Source organism: Nannobrachium achirus (assembly GCF_963921795.1).
Source record: "Nannobrachium achirus genome assembly, chromosome: 10".
In the NCBI taxonomy this organism is placed as follows: Eukaryota; Metazoa; Chordata; class Actinopteri; order Myctophiformes; family Myctophidae; genus Nannobrachium; species Nannobrachium achirus.
The window spans coordinates 6948166-6968515 of record NC_137819.1 but is presented as its reverse complement, the minus strand read 5'-3'; the positions used below and the strand labels follow the sequence as shown (position 1 = coordinate 6968515).

At 41.8% G+C, this 20350-nt stretch overlaps 2 protein-coding genes and 1 long non-coding RNA gene across 3 annotated transcripts in view; all 3 read left to right on the top strand.

Moving 5' to 3' along the window:
- The window catches only part of LOC308292373 (protein NLRC3-like), a gene marked incomplete at its 3' end in the record, with an annotated part of 202764 nt that extends 191355 nt beyond the window's left edge, over positions 1–11409 (top strand). Inside the window, exons 4-6 of the mRNA XM_080734686.1 lie at positions 6266–6524; positions 10368–10544; positions 11379–11409. Of these exons, the coding sequence (XP_080590812.1) occupies positions 6266–6524; positions 10368–10544; positions 11379–11409 (467 nt within the window). The remainder of the gene's footprint in view (positions 1–6265; positions 6525–10367; positions 10545–11378) is intronic.
- LOC308292756 lies at positions 1953–6210 on the top strand. The gene is made up of 3 exons (XR_013962430.1): positions 1953–2073; positions 3308–3357; positions 6038–6210. It is a non-coding gene; the product is annotated as an uncharacterized lncRNA (long non-coding RNA).
- Positions 11410–12551: 1142 nt separating the features above from the next.
- Positions 12552–15169, top strand: LOC308292372 (neoverrucotoxin subunit beta-like; the record flags this gene model as incomplete). The annotated part of the gene is made up of 2 exons (XM_080734685.1): positions 12552–12570; positions 14571–15169. 2 exons carry the CDS (start codon positions 12552–12554, stop codon positions 15167–15169), a joined length of 618 nt encoding a protein of 205 aa, XP_080590811.1.
- Positions 15170–20350: the final 5181 nt, after the last annotated feature.

Genomic DNA, 20350 nt, shown 5'->3' with positions numbered 1-20350 from the left:
GTTTCAATTGAAGAAATTGCCTAATGTGCCTTATTCACAAGCATTACGATCCACTTTTGGAATGAAAACCAGGTTAAGCCTATAGTATACTGCAGGGGCCCTAGCTCCTCTGAGATGCAGTGGAGTAGAAGTTAAACATTTATAATCACGTACATGCATTATAGTTTCAAGTCAACCACCCTGGTTCTGTGACAGACCAGGGTGTACTGATCCCATCAGATCAGACTCACAATTGGATAACCGGTTTGGCTTGGCTAGGCTCACCTGAAAACAAAGGTCTTCACACCCCACCCCCCTACACACACACACACACACACACACACACACACACACACACACACACACACACACACACACACACACAAACCGAAGTGCCAATCAAGCTGTCACTCTGTCACTCTGTACTGGATAATGGTAAAAAGAAAAAAAAATCTTTCGTTTTCTGTGTAAAACAAATGCTTGAAATGGATTCAGAATCATGAAAAACCCTAGTTAGACCCCTCACACCCCTACTTAAAGAAGTCTCTTGGGTCAAAATGAACCATATGAAATGTAATCATCATGCGGTACATTTCTCTCTCAAAATAACAACCTTTCTAGTGTTATTTCTTATCCTAGTAAACATCATGGGTCTGTCTGACAGCGTCCTTGTTTAGCCGCCGCTGTGATTTAGGCAAGGCGAGACTACAGGAACAGTTTGATTGATTGATTGAAGAATTTATTAGAAGTTTGCAATAGAAAAAAGTACAGTTTCATGACAGTACAAATCACTGGTACAAGGTCAACTAAAAGGAGATCCTAGAAAGCCGAGGCTTATTTCCACAGGAACCACACTTTAAGTATCTCATATAAAAAACAGTTTATAATGTATTGAACTAATTTAGCCTCAGTCAACAAAATCACTGCATAGTGGCTATGGTGAGATTCGAACCCACGAACAAGATGCAAAATGGATCAAAAGTCAAATGCCTTGCATGGTGAGCCACTGAGACTGATATATCATACTGGCTTGACAGGTCAGAAAACAATGACAGATGGTGATGTAAAGTAACTAAGTACATTTACTTAAGTACTGTACTTATAAGTAAGTACAATTTTAAGGTATTTGTTCATTAGTGGAGTAAAAGTAATTGGAAATACTTAAGTACAGTCAGAGGCAAACATTTTAAATGTTTTACTCCACTAAACTTTTAGTTACTCCACTAGTAACTAAAGTTTTCACTATTGTAAAACTTTACTAGTTAACTTTGTAGATTTAGAATATTATCATAAAAAATAGACCAAACCAAAGTGTATTAAACAAAAAAATGAAGGGACCCATAAAAATGTGTCCATGACCCACACATTCAGATCGGTTAATTTCACTACTTCTTAAAAATGTTTTCTAATTCATGCAATTTATTTTATTTTTATTTAATTTCTTCATGAAGAATGGGACCCATATGTGTCTTGACCCACCCAAACATGAAAAGTGTTTGGGAAACAGTTTGATTAATTGAAGACCACTTCAGTATCTCATATACAGTACATAACATTGAAAGACAGACCAACAGAACATACTATAGGATAACAGGTTAGAAAGGAAAGGTTTTACATGGCGCAATACTGCCCCTAGTGGCCACCAGTGATAGCTGTGGGAGATGGGGGATGAGCGATGTCAATTGGGACAAAATGGATCGCAATCTACTGTATACAGGGTATTTGCACATTTATAAAGATACAATTTAATGACTCAAGACCTTTTTAAGACCAAATTAGCCAAATTGTCAAATATTGCGTAAGGAAGAGGCTTGTGAAAATAGCCGATCTACAAGCTCACTGTGATGCATTGTACCAAGTGCTTGTCAGGGTGGGCGTCCCCAGTTCAAATATGATTATCAATCAATCAATCAATCAATCAATCAATCAATCAATCAATCTGGTGTTTCATTCTTCATTCAGACTGACTCACTGCAACTTGTCAGAGAGATGCTGTGAACTTCTGGTCTCAGCTGTAAGCTCTCATCCCTCCCTAAGAGAGCTGGACCTGAGCTCCAACATGATGGTGAATGTTCCAGTCCTGGAGAACTGCAAGTGGGTAGACTTGAGCTGTGTCCATGTTAGTGCACTGAATGTGCAGTGTTTCCCTCATGTGTCTCTGAACAGAGTATTCACTCTGACACAAAGTCACAAATAGATGTGTACATATTTGTGTATTTAGTAGGGCTGTCAAAGTTAACTCGATAATAACGAGTTAGCGGCCATTCCTTTTAACGTGTGATTAGCGCACTGTGGTGTTTGAAACATGGTCCACTCCAAGCGCCGTGGTCCACTCCAAACGTGTTTGGTTAAACATAACATGAGGTAAACGTGTTGTAATTTGATTAAAAATAACGTGCCACGAAAACAAACTCGTAGCTTATTATCTCCAAAGTAAAGCCTTACTAAAGGGCTGTCCATGCTGTCTCCGACCACCAAACTTTTTGCAGCTTTCCCAACTCAGTCGGTGACAGTATGGACAGGCCTTTAGACTTTGTCGTAAGACGTGTTGTATGCCAAAACTAGCTGATCTGCAAGCATGCAAGGTGTGATTTTGCAGATTGGATATTTCCACTTGCAGGATGTGAGACGTTCAGAAACATTTGCCTTCACAATAAAAGCCTAATTGTTAGTAATCATTACTGCAATGTTACAGTTAGTACATCAATATGTCCTTCTCTTGGACTTGAGCTCTGATCCTTAGTGTTAGAAGGAGTTCTCCATAACTCACTTAGGAAAGTAGGCTTTCAACATCAGATCCGTCTTTGTTTTTTGTGAGTAGCTAAAGTCTTTTTTTTAAAGACTACATATGAGAGGCTGAGCAGGCTGGGCTACCGTGGCTGTGAGTGCAAGGGCTCATCGGTGACATAGCGTTAAGGATAACACCTTCTAACGCTATGGACCAGAGTTAGAGAATCTAGAATGTGTCCCTGCCATTATTTACACCCTGCAAAGTGTAAATAATAACTTAACTAGACTGCAGAGAGAATAGTTTAGTGCCTCAAAGAAACTAGTACTTGTGGTTGAGAAATAACAAGACATAGCCTATCCAAGATAAATCTGCATAGTAAAGTTGCATCAAGAAGGGATACAAGGAGAGTGGAGTTCTCTAGAGGTTAAGGTGGAGTCTGAGGAGGAGATGAGATCCAAACTGGGCAGCAGTGAGTACTGTATGTCTGGATGGGCTGCAGGACCAAGATAATGATAGGAGAAACACTGTAGTGTCAGCTAGTGGAGAAGTTGTGTTAGACACTGAGACATTGATGCATTGTTGTTCTACTTCCTGCAGAGTGAAACATGGAGGAGAAGATTGGCTTAATCCTCAACTCATTACCAGATGTGAGTATCTGTCACACCCACCAGTTCACCGGGTTTTCACCTTAGCACCACCCACCACCCACAAGTGTACCAGGTTTTCACCTTAGCACCACCCACCTGAACCAGTCCCTCCGCCTCCTACAACAAGACCACCCACCTTTCCTAATCCCTCCTCATTCTCATGACAGTACTGCCCATGGCTCTTCCCAGTTGTTTACACAATGCTCTAGAACAGTGATTGACCTGGGGTCTGGGGACCCCCAGGGGTCCTTGAGGGAGTTCCAAAGGGTCCACAGCTAAATTTGTTTAGTGTCAAAGTCAGTGTAACCAGTTGAAACCTATATACAGATTGGCTATTTGAAAATAGCAGATCTACAAGCTCATGTGACACGATTGTAGATCTGCTATTTTCAAATGCATAATTGGATTAATCTGGTTACACTGATTGCGACCGTCAGGTCGCAGTTACTATCAAAACCTCCACAAACTGTGAGTCCGTCCGTCAGTCAGTCCGTCAGTCAGTCCGTCCGTCCGTCCGTCCGTCAGTCAGTCTGTCTGTCACACGTCACATGTCACACTTTTGCCCTGCTCATATCTCCGCAACCGTTGCCCCGATCCATGCCAGATTTTGCACACACACTCCTTGCCTGCCTACAACCTCCAAGGACCTGGGGGACCCCCAGATGTAAAAAATGACCAAATGTGCAAAAATGACCAAATGACCACCCCAACGGGGCTGCTCACGGGGAATTCCCGGGGACCACCGACTCCTGGTGCTCCAGAACGGATGCAAAAGTGGTGGCGCCCCCAGTGGAGGACCCCCTGCCACTGCAGCGCACATAAAATGCCGTAACTCGGGCTAGGAGCGACCGGGAGAGCCGGGGCCGATACCTATTCGTCCACCTCGGCGGCGCGGAGACCCCACCCCTCATTTCTCACACCCCTCATTTCTCTTCTAGCGCCACCATGTGGCGGATTCTTGCAAAACACATTTTTGGACACTGCTCCTACAATTTTTGCCCTAAAATCACTTAAATCGGTACACAGTATGTCTACACTCATGTCATCAACATGGATCTGTCCCATATAGCGCCACCTTCAGGCCGATTTTTTAAAACACATTTTTGGACACTGCTCCTACAATTTTTGCCCTAAAATCACGCAAATCGCTACACAGTATGTCTACACCCATCTCATCAACATGGATCTGTCCCATATAGCGCCACCTTCAGGCCGATTTTTTCAAACACATTTTTGGACACTGCTCCTACAGATTTTGCCCTAAAATCACACAAATCACTACACACTATGTCTACACTCAGCGCCACCATCAGGCCGATTTTTTTCAACCACATTTTTGGACACTGCTCCTACACATTTTGCCCTAAAATCATGCTGCGACCTGACGGTCGCTTATCTCCCGATTAGGGAGTCTTACTGGTTTAGCTATTCACTGTTTTCAATTCATCTTGGGGATTCTTACCCCTTTTCCTTACAACTCTACATTTTAATTTGGTTTTAGTTTACATGAAAAGGTTTAAGAACAAGGTTTGATATATGGCACTCAATCAACACCTACAACTTCTAGACTATGGGATATAGGCTTTAAAAACTGTGCTCCCATTTTGTACATTCATTGGAGCCATCTCCACCATTCTATTTTCTCAAAAGTATATTTATTTTCACCTAGGAGTACTTCATGTCCATAGCTGATAAGTGTTGCGTGTATAGGCAATTCAAAAACACGTCAACTGGCTCTAGCCTCTATCTATGCCCACACAGTGTGACTCGAGTGGGCCCCGCGTCGGGTCGGCAATGTCCAATTTTCTTATTCTTATGAAAAATGTAGCAAATCCCAAGTTTACTTGTGTTGGGCTAAGATAGTGAAGCAGTGATCATCGAAAAAAATAAAAATAAACTACACACGCGAAGGGGGAGAGGGCTGAGGGAATCAACCTGTCTTTATAAATACAATTCAACCATTGATCTCATTTGTCAGTGTCAACTGGTAAAGTGTGACATGTTTGATAGCTGTCAGCAGCATCTGGGCAGCACAGGGCACAGAGCAACCTGGAGTTTCCCTGCCCACAAAGGTTGTACTAATTTAATGAAATGATGATGAGGGGAGGTGCGTGGGTGGGTTCGATTATATTGCATTAGTTAATCGCTCTTTTTGGATTGGCACTTTTGACCCCCAAGTTTTCATCCTCCAGGAAGAAACCCAAATACAAAGGGAATACATCATTGCTCATAACAACCACACCAGGGGGTCTAATGAAGTACTGTTAACCTCCTAGACTCATGAAAACCAGAAAAAGTACAAAACTATGGCACCACCTCTTTAACATTTCATAAACTATTGCAGGGATCTTCAACATTTTCAGGCCAAGGGCCCCTTAGTTGAGAGAGAGAGATACAAAACAGGGACCCCCACAACCTTAGATTCCATATAGTTTCCATAAGTGTATTTTGGATTTGTGTACATTTGAGTGTTCAGATATTTAATCACTTGAACTGTCAATACTTAATAAACTTGACATTTGACCTACTGTGTGTGTGTGTGTGTGTGTGTGTGTGTGTGTGTGTGTGTGTGTGTGTGTGTGTGTGTGTGTGTGTGTGTGTGTGTGTGTGTGTGTGTGTGTGTGTGTGTGTGCGCGCGTGCGTGCGTGTACGTGTGTGTGGGCCTGTGTTTTCTCATCAGATTTAACAGGGAGGAACATGAAGGTCCTGGAGGCATTCTTGGGAGATACTGTATATTCCCTCTCTGACTTCCCAAAAGCTGCTATGGAGAGTAACCTCTTTGTCCGCTTCCTTCATGGCCTCTCTGTGGAGTCAACCCGGAGTCTGTTGAGAAGCCTATTGGAACAGACAAAGAGCAGTCCATGGGAGATCCAGAAAGCCACCAACAACCTGAGGGAGTTGTTAAAAGATGTCTCTCCTGATAGATGTGTCAATATCTTCCACTTTTTGATGGAGATGAACGACCACTCATTACCTCAGGAGATCCAACAGTACCTGAAGTCAGAGAACAGAACAGAGAAACTGTCTGAGACCCTGTGTTCAGCTCTGGCCGTCATGATGCAGACATCAGAGGAGGTTCTGGATGAGTTGGACCTGGACAAATACAACACATCAGAGGAGGGGCGAAGGAGACTGATCCCAGCTGTGAGGAACTGCAGGAAGGCTCGGTTAGTAGTCATGTAGTCTCGCGTGGCCAGACTGTTGACTCCCACGATTTGCAAATGCTCCCGTCATACAGTCTGGGGGCGAAGGAGGTCTTTGGATGAGTGGAAGTGAAGCCTCCTCCACACTTTCGCAAATCACAACCTCCACCCCTCATTTCTCACATGCGCCTCTTCTAGCGCCACCATGAGGTTGCCAACCTGGCGATCACTTATCTCCCGATTAGAGAGTCTTACTGGTTTTATATAGTGTATACTAGTAAGACACCTGAGGGTGGAATGCGACCTCAGGGTGACATGCGACCTCGCCCTAAAGGGCTAAAGTCGCGCCAATTCTTGACTATCTGGCCAACCACAGCGTTTCTCTGACGATTCTAGTTGTTATCATTCTGGGGGGAGTTTGTTCATGTTTTTGTGAGGGTATCAACCCTAGGAGACACGAGGAGAACATGCAAACTCCACACAGAAAGGCCCTATCGCCAACCCCACCTAGGGTGTGAGCGATGGGGCCTAAACATGGAGATGTGGAGAACACTATATATGAAGATAGTCCAGTCCATCATGTCATAAGGGACTACCGTCATAGACAGTAGCCATTGTTAGGCCGGAGTCAATGGCTGTCTGTCTGACTGTCTGTACAGGAAGTGAAGTCACATGACATACTTTTTATGCCCATATATGAGTCATTCTGTACCACATCTCCATGTTTAGGCCAAACAGGTTTGCTCCATTTCTCCATGTATAGGTCCAAATGACCTCGCCCTAAAGGGCGAGGTCGCGCCAAATCTTGACCATCTGGCCAACCACAGCGTTTCTCTGACGATTCTAGTTGTTGTCATTCTGGGGGGAGTTTGTTCATGTTTTTGTGAGGGTATCAACCCTAGGAGATATGGGGAGAACATGCAAACTCCACACAGAAAGGCCCTATCGCTCACACCCTAGGTTGGGTTGGCGATAGGGCCTTTCTGTGTGGAGTTTGCCTAAACATGGAGATGTGGTACAGAAGGACTCATATATGGGCATAAAAAGTATGTCATGTGACATCACTTCCTGTACAGACAGTCAGACAGACAGCCATTGACTCCGACCTAACAATAGCTACTGTCTATGACGGTAGTTCCATATGACATATTGGACTAGACTATCTCCATATATAGTGTTATCCACACCTCCATGTTAGGACTCATATATGGGCATAAAAAGTATGTCATGTGACATCACTTCCTGTACAGACAGTCAGCCATTGACTCCGGATTAACAATGGCTACTGTCTATGACGGTAGTCCCATATGACATATTGGACTAGACTATCTCCATATATAGTGTTATCCACATCTCCATGTTTAGACAGCCAATGACTCCGGCCTAACAATGGCTACTTTCTATGACGGTAGTCCCATATGACATGATGGACTGGACTATCTCCATATATAGTGTTATCCACATTTCGTGTAGCCGCCCTGTACAGGAAGTGATGTCACAACTCGCTGACATCACACTGACATCACAGAGGATACGGACGGTCACGAGGATACGGAAGGAAGGAAGGACACTCAAGTGACACGGTTCTTCAGAGTATATGCGACCTTCGGTCGCAATAAAACGATTCGTCAACGACTCGCATTAACCCCCCCCCCCCCCCCCCCCCCGACTTGAAGACAGCCCTAATTTAGTTTTTGTCATAGTCAGCTGAAAAGTTACTCACTTTCTTTTAGTCTGGTTTTATTTTACTAAATACCATAAAACCAGTAAGACCGTAGGTCGCTTATCTCCACAAATAGGGCAAAAATGTGTTTTTCCTTAAATCATGCTGTGTAGTGATTTTCGTGATTTTAGGGCAAAATCTGTAGGAGTTACGGCATTTTATGTGAGCTGCAGTGGAGGGGGTCCTCCACTGGGGGCGCCACCACTTTTGCATCCGTTCTGGAGCACCAGGAGTGGGTGGTCCCCAGGAATTCCCCGTGAGCAGCCCCGTTGGGGTGGTCATTTGGTCATTTTTGCACATTTGTTCATTTTTTACATCTGGGGGTCCCCCAGGGACCTGGGGGTCCCTGGAGCTCCGGGGGTCCTTGGAGGTTGTAGTTTGGCAGGCAAGGAGTGTGTGTGCAAAATCTGGCATGGATCGGGGCAACGGTTGTGCAGATAGGAGCAGGGCAAAATTAGACCTGGGGGTCCCCCAGGGACCTGGGGGTCCCTGGAGCTGCGGGGGTCCTTGGAGGTAGTAGTTTGGCAGGTCAGGAGTGTGTGTGCAAGATTTGGCGTGGATGGGGGCAACGGTTGTGGAGATATGAGCAGGGCAAAAGTGTGACGTGTGACTGACGCACGGACAGCCGGTGGAGGTTTTGATAGTAAATGCGACCTACGGTCGCAACTATAGTTGACTAAATCTACAGTTGATTTAGTCGACTAAATTGCTTTTTGGCGGGCCGTGATAGTGTTGAAATTTTTACTCCCCTTTGTGCTGAAAATAACAGATCTACAAGCTCACAACATGTCGAAGCACCACAAGTTGAGAGCATGTAGATCTGCTACTTTCTGAGAGAGTGACATCTGCACACAAGTAAACAAAAAAGGACTTGTCTTTTAGTCCTGGATCTCTTCTCTACTAGTCCCTGCCTAACAGTTTTGTTGAGGAAATAGTAAGTATATTTAGTCATAGTCAGGGGCGTCAATTGGGTATGGCAGGGTATGCAGCTGCCATACCCTGGTTCCAGGGGGGAAAATAAGTTACTTTTAAATATAAATCCATGAATGTCTCTTTGTCTATCTGCGCAGTAAAATAACGACAAATGCAGAATTTAACAAAATGGTCACTTTAACAAGGTATTATAATTATATTCTCCACACTTGTAGACTATTCTTATCAGCTTGACAGAATGGTATATTCCCAGGTTCCGCAGGTCAGCTGCACAGGAGCAATACATTATTTAATTGTGGCACGTTTACTAACATGCTTAGTTTAGCTGCACTTGAACAACCATTCCAGGCTGCCATATCCAGCCCAAGAATCCGTAGAAAGAAACCTGTGTAAAAAACTGACAAAACTCGTTTTTTCTTTCTTTTTTCCTGCGAGGCGTTGTAAGCATGTAGATCTGCTATTTTCACAATAGAACCGTGTTATACAAAATGTAATGCCTCTTTTCCATGACGACTCCCATCTTTGCCATACCCTAGCTTTTGCTGAACTGATGCCACTGGTCATAGTTTTAGTCATCATATCTTAGTTTTTATTTAGTTTTGTCAGTGAGAAAAGGTAGTTGTCAGTTTTATTTTTATTTGTTTATTTGTGGTGTTAAAAAAGAAAAAAAAGTAAAAAAAACTATTTGCACCTCATTGGATATTTGCTATCTCTGTACCTGTGATGCTCTGTGTGGGAGCGTCACTGGTATTTCCTGGTTCTGTCTCTTGTCTCTTCACATAACCTCCATATTGTAGCTTATGAAATGTTATAATATTGGGGGAAATGAAAACTAACGTTGTGTCGGTGCTCCGCCTCGAAGCCAGATCAAAGCCTGCAGCTGTGGCCCAGCTTGAGTAGACAGGGATGAGAAATAGAGAGACTGAATGCTGGTCTCTAGCAGCTTGTTTGGAAAGCTTTTAGACAGTTTAGGCAGTAAATATGCAATGTAGTTCAGTCTTCATTTCACACCTTTAACTGATGTGTGAAATTGTTACCTTCCTCCATACAGTCATTCTGTGCTGTCAAGTGGTGTTGTCTATTCCACACTCTGCTCTGCTAAATACTGTTTATGTCTGTATAACTAGATAGAAGATATTTTATTTAACTCCCATGACAGTGAACTATGTATCATTTGTTTTGATAATCTCTTATTTAATCTGCATTTACAGACTTGTTGGCTGTAACCTCAGACAGACAGAGGTTGAAGTTGTGGCTTCAGCTCTCAGCTCTAATCCTTCCCATTTGAGAGAATTGGACCTCAGTGAAAACAACCTGAACGACTCAGGACTAGTGGAGCTGCTCTGTGAAGGACTGAAGAGTCTGCACTGTAGGCTGGAGTTTCTACGGTAAGTTTACCCAGTTTATTTTGCTGTTTTATTATGTACTTTATTATATGAATATAATTTGAATGCTATGGTGAGACTGTATTCATAATCTTGATATCATGGTAACCCAAGCCTATGTGACTAGTAGATTGTTAAAATAACCCCAAACATGTCTGAAAGTGTAATATCCCTTTAAGGCAAATGTGTAGGCTACTTCTTCATACAACGGGATTACACAATGTTCATAACACGCTGAAAATAGCTGATCTACAAGATCACAGCGCATCGAGGACGCAATGCTTGTGAGCTTGTAGATCTGCTATTTTCGACGTGTGACCCTCAGGGGGTCCCTAAATTATTTTTGGGATCCCCAGATGATTAGCTTAATGTGCAACATACAATATGTGAATACAGGGTACCTGCACATTTATAAAGGTAGAATTGAATGACCTAAGACCTTTTTCAAACCAAATTGTCAAATATTACGGAAGGAATAGGCAAATGTTGTGAAAATAGCCGATCTACAAGCTCACAGTGAGGCATTGTTCCAGTGCTTGTCAGGGTGGGGGTCCCCAGTTCAAATATGATTATCAATCAATCAATCAATCAATCAATCAATCAATCAATCAATCTGATGTTTCATTCTTCATTCAGACTGGCTCACTGCTACTTGTCAGAGAGATGCTGTAAACTTCTGGTCGCAGCTGTAAGCTCTCATCCCTCCCTAAGAGAGCTGGACCTGAGCTCCAACATGGTGAATGTTCCAGTCCTGGAGAACTGCAAGTGAGTAGACTTGAGCTGTGTCCATGTTAGTGCACTGAATGTGCAGTGTTTCCCTCATGTGTCTCTGAACAGAGTATTCACTCTGACACAAAGTCACACATAGATGTGTACTTAGTGTATTTGTGTATTTAGTAGGGCTGTCAAAGTTAACGCGATAATAAAGAGTTGATGCACATTCCTTTTAATGGCACAATTTGTTTTGATGTGCAATTAATGCACTGTGGTGTTTGAACCGGGGTCCATTCCAAACTCTGAGGTAAACGTATTGTTGTAGTTTGATTAAACATAACATGTAGTTTGATTAAACATAACATGCCACTGAAAAAGGCTCATATAGCTTATTATCTCCCAAGTAAAGACACCTTCACAATAAAAGCCAGATCATTAGTTATCATTACTGCAATGTTAGTAAATAAATATGCCCATCTGTTATTTGTTGGTCTTGAGTTTATCATTTCAGCTTTTTTCTCCCATTCACACCTTTTGTTACTTGAAGATTCTGGACTGTAGTTGTCATTGTTCCAATAACAATTAACTTTAATTTGCATAAAGCAAGCATTTGTCTACTGCCATGTTGATCATAATCATGTGATTAATTGTATTTAACATGAAGAACAGTAAAAGTGCAGTAAAAATAAAATAGTACAGCCCAGTAGGAACAAAAAAAGCCCTTGCGGTCTTGTTTCCGTTGGAGATCTTGGTATTCAGATTAAATATTTTAATTGATTGACAGCCCTAGTATTTGATTAATCAGATTGAACAAAATATGTTTTTCCTCACTTAGAGTGAAACATGGAGGAGAAGATTGGCTTAATCCTCAACTCATTACCAGATGTGAGTATCTGTCTCTCTGTGTCAATATCACACATTAACATTTTATACACTGTTGTATGCTTGGTTGGCTCCTCCCCAGATGCTGTTCTGAAAACTCTTCAGGAGAGCTTCCAGGGAATTCAGGTTTCTCTGCTCTTGGCCTGGTCCTTAACACCAGCAAGACTAAGTTTAAACACACCACCAAATAACAGGCTAATAAAACATGTTTTCTATTAAAGAATGCTCACATTTGACTGAGTTGACATGTTGATGCTGGAATCCAGGATGGCAGAGATTCCATTATATGGACCAGAGGGCTTGTAGATTGGATATATTTCCAAAACAACCGATCTACAAGCTCACCATCGTTGTGAGCTTTTAGATTGTCTATATTTGAAATATAGACAGAAATCACAGATCTACAAGCTCAACATGTGTAACATCCTGACGGGTTCTGACTTTTTAAAGTATGTTTGAAAAGTACTCGATCTACAAGCTCACAATGTGATTTTGATGGACCTTGATGGTATCATAATGGCTGATTTTACGCTTTGCTGCATGCTGAAAATAGCAGATCTACAAGATCACAATGTGCCACAGCGTGACGCGTTGTAAGCTTGTAGATCTGCTATTTTCAGCAAAATGTATTTTATTTCATTCATTCATTCATTTTATGTACTTTAACTTTATTGCTCTCTATTGGCTATTCAAAAATACAGATCTACAAGCTGATAGGGCATCATTTGGTGCCAGAGTAGTTGGCGGGGATCCCCCCTGCGTCCGCGGACCCCCAGGGGTCACAGGCTGTGCACCAGGGGGTACTTTGAGCATATTGTTCTCTATTGGCTATTCAAAAAATAGCAGATCTACAAGCTCATAGCACGTAATTTGGTCACTGGGTGCCAGACTAGTGGGCGGCGACCTCCACCCGTCCAGGGACCCCACAGGGGTCCTTGGGGGCTTACCAGGGGGTCCCCAGTAAACTAGTTCACACCACATTTCATGCACTTTAACCATACTGCTCTCTTTTGGCTATGCTAAAATAGCAGATCTACAAGCTCATAGTGAGTAATTTAGTCCTTTGGTGTCAGAGTAGTTGGCGGGGATCCCCCACACGTCCACGGACCCCCAGGGGTCACGGACTGTGCACCAGGGGGTCCCCAGTAAACTAGTTCATGCCACATTTGATATTTTGAGCATATTGTTCTCTATTGGCTATTATAAAAATAGCAGATCTACAAGCTCACAGCGAGTCATTTGGTCACTGGGTGCCAGACTAGTGGGCGGCGACTTCCACCTGTCCGGGGACCCCACAGGGGTCCTTGGTGGCTTACCAGGGGGTCCCCAGTAAACTAGTTCACACCACATTTTATGCACTTTAACCCATTTAGGCCTAACCTATAGAATAGGGCTAAATCAGAAATTAGCCTACAAAACAAATATGTTGCTACATACTGTACATGTACTGTAAGCCCCTCCCAAACAGCAAAATGTGTTCCCGGCCTGAATGGGTTAACCATACTGCTCTCTTTTGCCTATGTTAAAATAGCAGATCTACAAGCTCATAGTGCGTAATTTTGTCATTTGGTGCCAGAGTAGTTGGCGGGGATCCCCCCTGCATCCGTGGACCCCCAGGGGTCACGGTCTGTGTACCAAGGGGTCCCCAGTAAACTAGTTTGTGCCACATTTTATACTTTTGTATTGTTCTCTATTGGCTATTCTAAAAATATCAGATCTACAAGCTCATAGCGCATCATTTGGTCACTGGGTGCCAGAGTAGTGGGCGGCGACATCCACCTGTCCGGGGACCCCACAGGGGTCCTTTGGGGGCTTACCAGGGGGTCCGCAGTAAACGAGTTCACACCACATTATGTACTTAAACCATACTGCTTTCTATTGGCTATTCAAAAATACAGAACTACAAGCTCATAGTGAATCATGTGGTCACTGGGTGTCAGACTAGGGTGCGAGGACCCCCATCTGTCCCCTTCACCCACAAAATAGCAGACGTACAAGCTCACAGCAATATTTTCATCCCATTCTATAAATGTCTTCCAAATCAGTGCTTCTCAAACTGTTTCATGTCAAAGACCCCCAAAATGACACACGTTTGGCCGCGGACCCCCATCTCAAAATATCTTGTTCCAGTCACAAAATGTTTTAAAAATATGTATTCAAATACAATAAGAAATAGCAGACCTACAAGCTCACAGCATAGCACTCGGTGCCGCGCTGTGAGCTTGTAGATCTGCTTTTTTCCAATAGTTAAAGCATAAAATAATGGTTAAAGTGCTTCCATGTTTTATTTCAAGTGTGTGTGTGTGTGTGTGTGTGTGTGTGTGTGTGTGTGTGTGTGTGTGTGTGTGTGTGTGTGTGTGTGTGTGTGTGTGTTTGTTGTGTATCAGTCAGTGAATGATGTATTTAATGTTTACTGTGTTGTTTTCTCATCAGATTCCCATCGTCTCACTCTGGACACAAACACAGCATACAGATACCTCTCTCTGTCTGAGAACAACAGGAAGGTGACACTGCAGGGACGGGATCAATCATATCCTGGACGGGATCAATCATATCCTGGACAGGACCAATCATATCCTGAACATCCTGACAGGTTTGATGTATATGCTCAGGTTCTGTGTACAGAGGGTCTGACTGGACGCTGTTACTGGGAGGTAGAGTGCAGTGGAAGGGTTGAGATAGCAGTGACTTATAGAGGAATCAGCAGGAAAGGAGATGGTGATGACTGTAGGCTTGGATACAATAACATGTCCTGGAGTCTGGTCTGTGATGGTCATGAGGGTAACAGTTACTGTGTCAGTCACAATAATAAGCAGACTGTCCTCCCTGTCAGGGCCTCTAGGGGCTCCAACAGAGTAGCAGTGTTTGTGGACTGTGCTACTGGGACTCTGTCCTTCTACACAGTGTCCTCTGACTCACTGACACACGTCTATACCTTTCACAACACATTCACTGAACCCCTCTATGCTGGGTTCAGGTTATGGAGGTCCTCCGCCTCCTCCTCCTCAGTGTGTCTGTTTGAGCAGAGATAGAGTCTCTATGTGAGGGTGACATCAGGTCGCCATGGTTACTCAATAATGTTTGAGTGAGTGCAGATTGTCATGGTGACTCATGGACTCCATATTTGGGCATGAGTGACTCACAATGACATCATAATGATGATGTAATCAGCTGCACAGTGACATCACACATTACAGCTCCTGTAGATTCAGTTTTTCTCTGACGTTGTCATGACAACACCCCCATGTGTTTGACCTTTGACCCCGGACCCCCATAAGACAAGATTTGTGTTGTTAAAAATGTTACAAATGATATAAAAGAAACACAAACATTTCCCTAAAATAGAAGATCTACAAGCTCACAGCTCGGCACTGAGTGCCGCGCTGTGAGCTTGTAGATCTGCTATTTTTTTTTTATCATAAACATTTGTGCAGGTATTAGAATATTTTTGACCCGATTCTTCTAAATCAGTGGTCCTCAAACTTTTTCTTGTCAAGGACCCCCAAAATTACATGGATTTGGCCATGGTCCCCCATCTCAAAATATGTTGTTCCAGGGACCCCTGGAAACAAAGTTGGCTTTGAAAATTACACCATTCAAAGGTTTGTACAAAAGTTCATGCTTTTAAAAAAATAGCAGATCTACAAGCTCATAGTGTGTCATTTGGTCAATGGGTGCCAGACTAGGGTGCAAGGACACCGATCCGTCCGCTTCACCCACAGGGGTCAAAACAGCAGACGTACAAGCTCACGGTACACTGCGAGCTTGTAGATCAGCTTTTTTTTAAATCCTGAAAAGGTGTGAATATTTTCATTTTATAAATATCTTCCAAATCAGTGCTTCTCAAACTTTTTCATTTCAAGGACCCCCAAAATGACACGCATTTGGCCACGGACCCCCATCTACAAGCTCACAGCACGGCACCAAGTGCCGCGATGTGAGCTTGAAGATCTGCTATTTTTGAAAAATCGTGAACATTTGTGCAGGTCTTTGAATATTTTTGACCCAATTCTTCTAAATCAGTGGTGCTCAAACTTTTTCTTGTCAAGGACGCATTAAGTCACAAAAAAAGTGAAACGTTCAGATGGGGGTCCCTGGTACAAATATGTTCAAATGGGGGTCCCTGGTCAAATCCATATTAAAGTCAAACTATGGTATAAAATGAGTCATCACCACAGGGAGCTTTAGATCTTAGATTAGATCAGATAGAATAGAAGTGCACAAACCTCCACTCCACACATTTATAAATATGTATCATAAATACTGTCCATCAATGATGATGATGTAAATATCAGTGTCATACTTGTGTCTCTTATGTAGATACAAACTCATATTTTATGTATATTCTATTTTTGATCTTTTTTCACACAACAGAGATAAAGTGTATTTGATCATGTAATTGTCACAGTATCAATATTGTTTCTTGTATATAAACCTTTATACTGAACCACTTGAACCCCATATACTTTATTGACTGGGGTTCCCCAGGGTTCTGTAATTGGTCCCCTGCTTTTCCCCCCACCTCTACACCAGATCTCTTGTGTGTAAATAGCAGATCTACAAGCTATCTAATAGCTAAGATCTACGTCACAAAGTAACACATTGTGAGCAGTGTTCATTTTGACAGCAAATAATTCTGTCATCTATTGTGTTTCTAGTTTTAGTTGACTAAATGTCATAATATTTTAGTTGACTAAATCTACAGTTTATTTAGTCGACTAAAATGTATTCTTGGAGGGTCGTGATTGTGTTGTAATGCCTGATTTATACTGAGCTCTGTGCCAGAAAATAGCTGATCTACAAGCTGATCTCAAGTCTTTTACGCGTTGTGAACTTGTAGATCGGCTATTTTCAGAGAGAGCTACACCCGAGCTCAACCAAACATAAAATGACTTGTCTTTTAGTTCTACTGGATCTCTTCTCCACCAGTCCCTCCCTGACATTTTAGTCTAGTTTTTATTTGTTGATGAAATTGTAAATATATTTTGTCAGATTGTTGTCAATCACTCTGGATTCAAACATCTACTGAATGTGTTGTTAATGAACTCAAATCAATCATTGTTTATTCATTGATTCATTATCAGATCATTATTTCCTCACTCATTCCATTATTGTGCTTTCATTGAATATTAATGTGATGCTGTTCTCATTGTTCACATGTTATTGTATGATCATGTGTAGAAGTAATAATTGTTTAATAAATTGATTGTTGACAGTCTGTCGTTGTTCCTGTGTATTAATATTCATAGTGTTGTCATGACAACATGGCCACAGCTCATTGGTCATGTATAATAACTAGGTTGGATCCGTTGGAAAAATGCCTTTTTGTTTGTTTGTTTGTTTGTTTTGAAAACTTTATACCAGTTACAGTTACCTTGTAGATGTTGACTATTATTACAAAACATCTTCACTTTCAACACTTTATAAACATTGGATATTTGAAAATGGCAGATCTACAAGCTCACACCACTTCTAGATCTGCTATTTTCAAAAGATATCCATACATTTTTGAAAACTTGTGAAATGAGACGTTCACTTGTAATTGAGTGAAAACTGCTGTTTGGACGCCCTCTAGTGTCCGTTAGCAGAAGTACTTCATATGATGTCTGATCATGGATGTCATGTTGTTGTTTTTAGATGTTTAAATAGTTTTATTTTTTACACTAGATTTAAATTCATGGATGCACTGGCTGTCTGTGGCTCTGTTTTGGTCTCATATGTATTGCATTGTGTTTACTAATCATTTTAAGTAACTAAGTACATTTACTTAAGTACTGTGCTCAAGGATAATTATTAGGTATTTGTACTTTACTTGAGTATTTCCAATTTCCAACAGGCCTACTTTTACTTCTACTCCACAACATCTCAGACCCAAATATTGTACTTTTACTCCACTACATTTATATGTAAACTTTAGTTACTTTGTAGATTTGGATTATTATTACAAAGCATCCATCCATTGATAAGCACTTAATATTTAGTGTTGATATATTTGTGGAGATACAGGCCTTAAACAAGGAGCTCCAAACACTTTGTTGGGCTCAAAACAAAATGAGATCCAGGCTTTTTGCAATCAGAGCTCCGAACAAATCTCTCCTGAAACTCACAACCAGTGGTGGAAAAAGTAGAAAACTCACATTATTTACTTTAAGTAAAAATATCAATACCACAATGTAGACATAGAAACAGACTGTCAGTGATGCCAACATACATTAAGGAGCTCTTAATACGTTAAAGGGATACTTCACTTTCATAAAAGCTTTTGGTCATTTTATCATCTACAGTAATCAGGCTTTTATGAACACCCTGAACAGATTTTAATATGCTTCATTCAATATTTAGATATTTGATGTAAATGTTATCAGGAGGCTTGATCCAGAGCCGCTCCACATACACACCCATTGTAACTTCAAACTCCATTTTAACCATGCTAGATTCATCAAAAACACACATTATTTTTTCTGTTGACTCATACTACCCTCCTAATACATTCGATAATGTTTTTCATTTATTTTTAATAATTCTTTGGGAAAATGGAAAAAATGTAATACACCAATTAATTATTAACTTTCCCACTGCCAGATTATTTATTTATTTATTGGGTCTGGTGCCATCAAAAAGCGGCTTACCTTTGCGACGTTATAGTAGATAGACAGACAGACATTTTTTTTTTTTTTTTTATTTTTTTGGGTTGTGCAATAGTGCACTTTGGTCTGCCAGGCAGCAGAGGGCGGCGTCATGCGAGAATGAATGTGAATTTGCCTGTTATGTGTTGAAGAAGAAGAAGACCAGTCACTGGCCATAGAGCCTTACAGCCGGAGGAAATCAACAAGGAAGTGAATTGTTCTCCGTTGATCTAACGCATAATGGATTTTTTACACCATCACCGCGGAAAATGTGTTTACAGTAGACGGCCGCGCGACCCCTCATCAGCTTACAGTCATCAGACGAACGAACCGAACGAGCGCCGTATTGGCGGAGAGGTCTTGCGCAATCGGGCGAACGTGAACGTTCAAAGCGGTGGGAGAGTTAAAAATAATTGGAGGGTCTGGTAACATTTACATCAAATATCAAAATATTGAATGAAGCAAATTAAAATCTGTTCATGGTGTTCATAAAAGCCTGATCAGATGATAAAATGACCAAAAGTTTTTTTTTTTTTTTAAAGTGGAATATCCCTTTAAATATTATTCTTTATTCATACTAAATTGAAACCATTTTATTTGTGTGTGTGTGTGTGTGTGTGCGTGCGTGCGTGCGTGCGTGCATGCGTGCGTACTATTAGGTTGGAACTATTGCTGTATTGACTTTGACCTCTAAGGACCTTCCAGGGAGAGTGCTCATGTGCGTCTTGCGGTGACACGCTGCCTAGTTTCTTCTGCTCTGAGCTGTTTCTGTTTCTGTTTTTTTCGCACTGTTTTTCGACATTGCACTATTAGGTTGTGTTGGTAGTTTCTGAGTATTTGTCTTGTTTAACATGACAGTGAGATACTTGTTGCACTAACTAGCATTGACTGCTTTGGTCTCTTTTTTGTAAGACACTTTATGTATATATACTTATATTTAATTCGCCCCCTCTATTGATGCACCTTCTCTTTTGGGTACTGTACTGCTCTTGTTTTTTTTACTCTTATCTATCTTTTCCTACTTCTCTGTAACTTTGTAAATAACTGTATACTGCTGTGCTACAACTGGACAACTGAATTTCCCCCTTGGGATAATAAAGGTGTCTATCTATCTATTTGTGTGCGCGTGCGTGTGTGTGTAAAAGTAACACAGTAACAGTAAAAAAAGATGCAAATTGCAACAGTAGATCATTTTTCTAACCCATGTTGAATCTAGAGTTGCAACAGCAACCATTGCCAGCCCATGTGTAGCACTGGCCCTTTAAGGGGAGTGCATATGAGGGGCAGCCATGTTTGAGGCCTCCTGTTTGGCCAGAAGCCATGAGACTGCGGCAACAGCAATCAGGTAAATAAACATTCAACTTGCACTGTCAATTGGAACTTGTGTTGTGTTGTGCGATGGAGCCACGTTGGTGCGTGCTGCTTTAGCGGCGATATGCAAGGGATGGCCGGGCTTTGAGTTGTGTGTTAGCCTTACACATTAAGACATCTCCTAGTGAGACTTCTGCATTTGTTACCTTTACGACAATGCGGAAGTCTCTCTAGGAGATGTCTCAGGCTGGACTCACACATATGCGTGAAACATCA